This window comes from Maylandia zebra, linkage group LG15 (genome assembly GCF_041146795.1).
Source record: "Maylandia zebra isolate NMK-2024a linkage group LG15, Mzebra_GT3a, whole genome shotgun sequence".
Taxonomy (NCBI): Eukaryota; Metazoa; Chordata; class Actinopteri; order Cichliformes; family Cichlidae; genus Maylandia; species Maylandia zebra.
This window is the reverse complement of record NC_135181.1, coordinates 8362525-8370901: the sequence shown is the minus strand read 5'-3', so window position 1 is coordinate 8370901 and position 8377 is coordinate 8362525. Positions and strand designations below refer to the sequence as shown.

General features: G+C 41.4%; 1 protein-coding gene across 1 annotated transcript; it reads right to left on the bottom strand.

Annotated features, from left to right (window-relative positions):
* Positions 1-1765: 1765 nt before the first annotated feature.
* On the bottom strand, positions 1766-6067 carry aldh8a1 (aldehyde dehydrogenase 8 family, member A1). The gene is made up of 7 exons (XM_004541937.4): positions 5804-6067; positions 4820-4967; positions 4483-4638; positions 4243-4392; positions 3310-3566; positions 2433-2594; positions 1766-2342 (listed from the first exon to the last, which is right to left on the bottom strand). Exons 1-7 carry the CDS (start codon positions 5948-5950, stop codon positions 1890-1892), a joined length of 1473 nt encoding a protein of 490 aa, XP_004541994.1. The 5' UTR covers positions 5951-6067; the 3' UTR covers positions 1766-1889.
* Between the last annotated feature and the right edge of the window lie 2310 nt (positions 6068-8377).

Below are 8377 nucleotides of genomic sequence, written 5' to 3'. Positions count from 1 at the left end.
GTGTGCCAGTGGAAAGCAAGTAGCCTCTGACACCTTAGCCTTACTTTTGGATGGCATCCACTTTGACACTATGTATAGGAAGGCATCAGAGTGTGTGTGTGCAGGCATACACCGTGACACAGCACAATACCCGGTCCCTAGCCAAAACACAGAGGGTGGGACCCACACCCTGACTCTGTGCTAAGTGTCACATAGAGCTCTCCAGGGGACGTGATTGTACACACTTGCTAAAAGGATAGGGCCCCCCGCCTCCCCTCCTCCAGCGTGCCCACTTTTCCTATACTGGCACCACTCCTGAATTGAAAGGAAATGCAACATCACACGTAATTATCTGCATATACGCTGCACCACTGATCAGATGATTAGCATGGAAAGATATTATTATATAATCTTAATTGTAGTGGAGGTCACATCACTCATGTTTAGTTACCTGCTATGTAAAGTTTCTGGTACCCAGAATTTACCTTTCTAAGTTTCTATTAGTATTATTTTATATATCAAAGAGAAAGCATGGATTAGATGTCATAGATGGAGCTTTGGTTCTGTCTCTCCTCTTTTGCTCCTACCTGGCAGCTCCATAGTCAACATGCTTTGCCCAATACTATCCCTCCTCTGAAGATGTCAAAACCCCACTCTGTGATTTGTACTCTCCTGAAAGCAGCCACAAAAGTGTTTGGAACACCTGAATTTAATGATTTGCATGGGTGACTGAATACTTCTGGCAGTATATTGTATATTTTGATACCTTTCCAGAGGTATTTGTAGCTTTGGAGAACCACCTGTGCCAGCAGAAGCAGCCGGGATCATTTCCATAAAAGGAAACCATGCAAAACAGAACGTTTGGGGTTTATCTGACAATCATTAGTGAGATGCTTGCAGTAGCCTCGCCCATATTCAACTGACGTCAGTGCCTCCAACTTTGGACCCAGCAGTTTCGTGGTGCACAGTAGATAAACTGAAATACATTTGCCATGTGACATGCAGCAGCCAGTTAAATATTTAGTGTAGTATAATATTTCACATTCTCTTCACTGTAAAAGAGTATCAGTATTCATCTTTGTCTCATAATCCTTTAAAAAATGTAAAAACACACACACACACTACAGGTAGAGCACCAGAAAGCAATCGTCTCCACCAGCCCAGTTCTATCTTCAAACACGTTGTCCAATAACCACACAGGAGAGTCTATTCGTCATTTACTCACCTCTCCTACGTCAGCAGCTGAGAGATAAAAACATGTCTGTGTCAAACAGTTACTTATGAGTATGTTTGCAGACCTTGAGGTTTGAACGGTTTAGAAAAATAAAGACAAATGATGTCACAAATGTACAAGAGACAACAAGTTTGTTAGTAAAACTGTTTCTAACAGTTCGATCAGACCAGAAATGCAGCATTTTTTACAGACCGTGTTACAGATTTTATTAAGACAATGACATCATTGAAAGTAAAGATTAAAAACAAACTGAACTCCACAACCTGCCATCATAACACACTGTTCTGACGAGATTCAGCTACACGTATTCAGTCACTGGGTTTTTCAGCCTGAAGCGCATGGATACCTAAATGTGAATAACAAGATGAGTGCATTTTTCCCCTTCTTTTTAAATATCTTTATGTCATCATGCAGGAAGCATGACAAACTGTCTTTGGTTGGCTATAGCACACACAGACACAGATTATTTCTGAAGCTCAAGAGCAGTTTTTGTTGTTTTCATTTGCAAATTTAGGCTTGTTGACAATTCATCCATAAATAATGAACATAAACTGCAATTTCAGCAACTTTATTGGCAAATGGTGGCAAATTTATATTGGATTTGATTGTTTTCTTATATTTGTCGCTCCAGACATTTTTGACTTTTGTATTCTACAAATAAACAAACTTTCCTCTCTCAGTGCTTGATAGTGATACTCTTCACCTCTGTGAAGAAGTGATAGGAATCTTTTCCTCCCTCCCTTCCCACACCAGAGTTCTTCATTCCTCCAAATGGGAGGTTCAGATCTCTCACCAGCCAGCAGTTGGTCCACACCAGACCTGCTTGCAACCGCTGGGCCACCCTGTGAACCTTCCCCACATCCTTGGACCACACTGTGGCTGACAGACCGTAACGTACACCATTGCCCCTGGCAACAGCTTCATCCTCAGTATCAAAGGGGCTGATGCAGGTGACGGGACCAAAGATCTCCTCCTGCATGACACGGGAGCTGTCAGATATGCCTGTGATGACCGTCGTCGGCATGAAGTATCCAGACTTGTTGCGCTGCGGGAGGTCCAGCTGGTCGAGCCCCTCACCGCAGTGAATTATGCCACCTTCTGATTTGGCAAGGGCTATATAGCTACGAACCTTTGGATTTGAAAGGAGACATCAGAGACATCAGACATCAGAAATTTAAACAACAAGTGTTTAGTCACATTCTGCATTACATGTAAGCACCTTCTCCAGGTGTTCTTTACTGATGAGCGCTCCATTTTTGCTGCTGGGGTCAGAGGGGACACCAGTCTTCCACTTCTTAGCCGCAGCCACAAACCTTTCCAGGAACTCCGAGTAAATACTCCTCTCTACATAAATCCTGCTGGTACACAGGCAGACTTCACCCTAAGAGGAGAAGAAATGGAGAAGATAAAAATGGAGGAATTCAGAAAGTTGTTTTTTGACAACCCACCTTAAGACAAAAAGTTGGGCTGTGATTGCCCCCTTGTGGACAAACTATGTTATTACACCCTCAACACATACAGAAGCTCCTGTTACAGATAATCACCTTCATTTCATTTGCATTAAGAAGTTCAATGAAAGAAAATTTGAAAAAAAAAATTCCCGTTAAGTATGTATTAAAAATGGACCTTCTGGGCTTTGTTTTACAGTTTTTTTGCACACCGGCAATTTATACATATCAAATCAAACTCATCAAGTTAGGTTGTGACGGATTCTGCAGTCTAACGTATATTCAAAACACCTACCGTCACATTTCAGTACAAAAAAAAGATTAACTTTAACACTTCTAAACTGACAACAAACATTTCCAGCTATGATCTGGAGAGCATGAGATTAATAACCTTGTAATAAAGAAATGATTTCTTGAACTTTTCGTTCTGTAAAAATGTGCTTCACTGCTGCACATTCCCCAACAAATTTCCAGTTAAAATAACAATCTGTGGACACAGAAGCTCTAAAGACTCTCGGGCAGCTGTCCTGTCAATTGAGTTTATAATATATAAAAGCCAAAACTAAAAGTGATGGTACCCATAAATAAAATTAATAAAGCTAAACAGTCCTAAAGAAAAAAATATCCTCAGTCACATTTTGTCTTCACCTGATTGAGAAAGCTGGATCGGACGGTGGTCTCGATGCACTGGTCTAAGTCTGCGTCAGCAAAAATAATAGCTGGGTTTTTGCCTCCCAGCTCCAGTGAGAGCTTCTTACAGTAGGGGGCGCTCCGCTCGGTAATGCGCTGGGCAGTGGCTGTGGACCCAGTGAAGGAGACTAAAGGGACCTCAGGGTGACTAACAAGCGCGTCACCGGCTCTTGGACCACTGCCAAATACGATGTTGACGACACCGGGAGGAACACCTAAAGAGATGAAGACGATTGCAGACCACTGATTAATTTCGCACTACAGTGGTCCCTCGCTGTAACGCGGTTCACCTTTCGCAGCCTCGCTGCTTTTTGTGTATTTTTCCTTTTTTTTTTTTAACATCGCATTATGTTCTGCGTCCTGATTGGCTGAAGACAATTGCAATCAATCTCGTGCCGTGTGTCCTGCGCAGTACAGAATGCGTTCAGCTTGTCAAATTTAGATAAATCTTCGTTCGCTAGCATGTATGCATAGTATGTTTGTAAGTTTTCTCCCCAACAAACACAAAAATGTCGACGAAACGTTTTGCGCGGTTTCATTCTATAATACTGGTCTTATTTTTCTACGAAGGTCTGAACTTTGAGTGTTTAAACGAGAGCAAAGTGTGAAAATGTTCGTGCCTGTCTGAGAAAAGTGTATAAAGTGTGTAGTGAGGGGTTTTACAGCCTCAAAGCATCTATAATAATTGTAAAAAAAATTAAGTTGGCTCCTTCGCGGATTTCACCTACTGCGGGTTATTTTTGGAACGTAACTCCCGCAAGTAACGAGGGACCACTGTACTCATATCTGTTCATTATTTGCAGATTAAAAAAAATACCTTAATGAGTTATGTTTTTTGCTTTGCTTTAACTCCATCTGCATGACATTGCACTGTGGGTCCTGTAGTCCTACCTGCTTGCTGCATCAACTTGCACAGCATCCAGGCGGTCACAGAGGTCATCTCGCTGGGTTTGGCCACCACTGTGTTGCCTGCAGCGATTGCAGGTGCAATCTTCCAGGTCAGAAGGTACAGGGGCAGATTCCAGGGACTGATCAAACCAGCTAAAAAACACACCAAAGGCCATTTAAGAGCACATACACAGGACAAATGGGTCATCTGAAGGTTTCACTGCAAGCAGCCTAAGTGCTCACCCACTCCCACGGGGCAGCGGATAGTGTAGTTCAGGCAGCCCATGTGGTCCATTGGGCTGCAGTCGGTGGTGTGGTGAAGCATGGATGTCGAAAAGAAGCGGAAGTTGTACGCTGCCCGGGGAATATCCACAGTCCGTGCAGCTGTTATCGTTTTACCTACAAAGATTCTGAAGTGAGCATCAAAGGGCAAATGAAGCAGTTGGCTACACATTTTTGAGACAGAGTACAAGATTAGACATTCATGATTAATAAAAAGTGATTTCTGAGCCACTCATTTCTATTCCTGCATTAGTGACCTGATTTCTAAGGTGGCAACATATAAGACAGTCTAAGCAACCTTGATCTTTGGACTCAGCTTGTGCAAACTCCTCAAGGTTGGCCTCAATCAGGTCAGCCAGTTTGTGGAGGATCTTCGCTCGCTGCTCTGGGCTGCATGCAGACCATTCGGGGAACGCTTCTTTAGCTGCTGCCACTGCTGCATCCACCTGCAGGCATGAGATGAGGTATAAGCAAACTGCACAATTAAGCACGATCACGTCCAAGAATAGAGCTTGATTCCACTTTGAGAGAATACGCAGGATTGTTTAAGTGACATTTTATTGATACACTCTTAAAATCTTAAAAAGCTGATCCTTTATATTAATTTCTAAGGAGTTCAGAGGACTTAAGAATATTGTTAACTACAATAATATGTACACGGATGCATTTCAACAAAACACTACATTTTTGAAGAAGGTCAAACATGAACAGCTGAAGTTAACTGATGTGTTTAATGATTACTTGATTGCTTGCTCTGCAAAGCTCAAAGGTGGCTTTTTCTGAAACCACATTTTATGCAACGCACTAACCTGAAACCTCAAACCTCATTCAGAAAGTTTGTTCTGTTCATCTCTTAAGTCCCTGACACGGAAGAAGTCCCTCGGATGAGTGACAAAAATTTCTCCCAGTGATAATGCAATGTCTAGATGAACACAATAGACTTTCTGGGACTTTCCTACCTGGATGATTAAGCATGCATCAAAACACATACACTAAAATGTACTAATATTGCTGAGTCAAAGGCCTTTAAATCTGACAACAGGATTTGTAATAACAAGCAATCCAACTCAATGCAAAAAATATTCTTGTGCAAATGTTGTGATATTGCAGCTTAGTACAGAAAAAAGAAATTGTATTTAAATAAGACAGCTCTGCAGAAAGCTGTCAGTCCAGCCTAATGCAAACACACAGCAGGACTTATACAAACATGTCTAAACATATGCAAGGATTCATTCAAATCTCAACCTCTTGGTTTTGCAGATGGTTTTAACTTGATCCCCACCTCCTCCTTGCCACTGTCCGGCACTTTGCAGTAGACCTCGCCAGTTGACGGGTCGTAGGAGTCGATGTAACTCCGACAAGAGACGAACTTTCCTCCGATGTAGTTCTCCAGAACCAAAAGTGAGCGCTCTTCTGACGTTTTCGACATGCTTGTTAATTACAGGCGCCAAAGTAACACCAGTTCACTTCCCAGAGAAAACGATGACTGCACGTACTGCTAACCTGACAAACACTGGGCCTCCAAAGGAGGGGCTTACTCTCTGATGATCCTATTGCCTAACTCTTTATCAGACCTTATTCACACAGATCTTTGAGCCTGAAAGAATAAACACTTTTTCTACACACAGTATCTTAAAGAGAACCTTAATTAATATCATGGCAATATGTCTGCTCAACACAAAGTTCAGATAGTTAAGATAAATGTGGCTTTCCAGTGTTCATAGACAATATTCAAGCATCTGAGTGACTTTAGGTGTGTTTAGAAAAACTGCAGAGGTCTGAAAAGTTTTATGTTTATTCTCACAGGCTGCTTCATATATCATAAAACTGGGTGATCTACTCCTGCTGGTGGTTAAATGAATGAGGTGACGGACACAAAATGTCAGGTATATGTCGCATGACACTATTTACTTGTCTATAAGTTTAAATGGACATTGCATGTATGGCCTCACAATCTTGGATGGGCCTTGGAGGTCCAGGGCAGCCGAGGGATGTCACTGTACCCCCTTAGTTGAATTCTACTGATATACTTCAAATTATAACTATAAATTACACTAATTCATACTTTTTGGTCATAAAAAAAACTTAAACATCCACACCCCTCATAAGTTTTTGCAGCGCTAGCTCAATTTGATCATTCAGTTCACAGTTTAGTGCATAGCGCTTCTGAGGCAATCATGTAACCGGTATGACTGAGGAGACCAAGAGGATGGATCTATGCAGGTCAGGCTTTGGGAAATACCCTTCATGTCTCTTTGAAACTAAAAAGAGGTCATTCATCAGCTTGCGTAGCTCTAAAGCATGACCCTACTCGCAAATAGCAAAGCAAAAGGAAATGTGTTGGTTCACAGTCAGCCGCCAAGTCCAAACGGTGAGTTTAGTGATACCTGGAGAAGAGATGTCTCTGCTATTTTGCCTTACAGACGGACATTTTTGCACCTTTATAACTGTGGCTATATTTCTGTGACTGTACAATGTGTACATGGTTGTAATCCAACACTGCTAATATCTGAACCTCAATGAAAAGATATAACTGTGTTTTTTTAAACAAAAACAAAAAACATTAACATAATTTACAGCACCTAAAGTGCTTTCAACTGTATTTGTGTACACAACTCCTTGAGGAAGTGCTGATTCAAAGGTGACTGCCCACGAAGCCATCACATTACTCATCCACTTACAGAGAACGTGATTCACTATTATGATATGAGCCAAAAAACTCATACCACTAACCAAAGTTCTCATCGTTTTTCTACTCCTGGTTTTTTTTTTTTGTTGGTTTTTTTTTGCAGCACATATATTTTCCTGTAAGGTGAGTAGCGTGTCTGCGTAATGACCACTAACATCCTGTGGCAACTAAGCAACTTTCACGCTGAGTTGCTCACTAGTGCAGGATTTCTTCCTGAGGCCTGTGAATGACTTAAAGATCACTTACTGACATGGACACTAGATCCATGAAGTTAAATCCCAAAGCATACATATACAGTTTACACCTATGTAGTTCATTATAATATTTATGTACATTCATTTATATTAATGTAAGTATCCAATCATCCAGTAGCATCACCTTGTACAGTTACTCATGTAGATATGATCAAAACAATCTGCTGAAGTTAACTGAGCATCAGGATGGGGAAGAAAAGGGATTTAAGTGACTTTAAATGGGGCATGATTGTTGGTGCCAGACATGCTGGTTTGAGTATTCCAGAAACTGCTGATCTCCAGGGCTTACAAAGGATGGCCTGATAGAGAAAATATCCAAAGCAGCAGCTCTTTGGGTGAAAATGTCTTGTTGATGTTTATCACAATAACTCTACTTGTTACAATCAAAGTCTGCAGAAAAGAATCTCTGAACTTGCACACTGAACCTTGAAGCAGATGGGCTGCAGCAGCAGACCACACCGGGTTCTAATCCTGACAGCCTTGTTTAAAACCCCACAGCCTATCCCAGAATTGTTGCTGATCATGTCTATCTCTTTAGAATCACAACGTACACATCTTGTGCTGGCTGCTTCAAGCAAGATAACAACTAACAGGTTTTGCAATAGAGCGTCTTTGGGATGTGGAGGAATGGGATTTGCATTACAGATTTGCAACTGATAAATCTGCAACAACTGTGTGATGCTATCATGTCATTGCGGTCTATAAGCTGGCAACAATCACAAGAAAATGTAACAGAATGGACTAAAAGAAGATACTAAGAAGTTACATGGTCATGGCCCGCATGCATTTGTTAACAGTGACAAAAACTGCTGAACATATCGTTCAGCAGTTTTTGAATGAATCATTGTGTTTGTGTTTGGAGAATTCTTGTATACTCGCTCTACAGGACACGTTCGTCCTTTCATATTTCATC

What these genes read in the sequence shown, in the direction of transcription:
- aldh8a1 (XM_004541937.4), bottom strand. Translation starts at nt 5,950, where the DNA reads ATGTCGAAAACGTCAGAAGAGCGCTCACTTTTGGTTCTGGAGAACTAC. An exon ending in AGCTGAGTCCAAAGATCAAG is followed by an intron (nt 4,639 to 4,819) that starts GTTGCTTAGACT and finishes GAATCTTTGTAG; the next exon opens with GTAAAACGATAACAGCTGCA. An exon ending in GTAAAGAACACCTGGAGAAG is followed by an intron (nt 2,343 to 2,432) that starts GTGCTTACATGT and finishes TCAAATCCAAAG; the next exon opens with GTTCGTAGCTATATAGCCCT.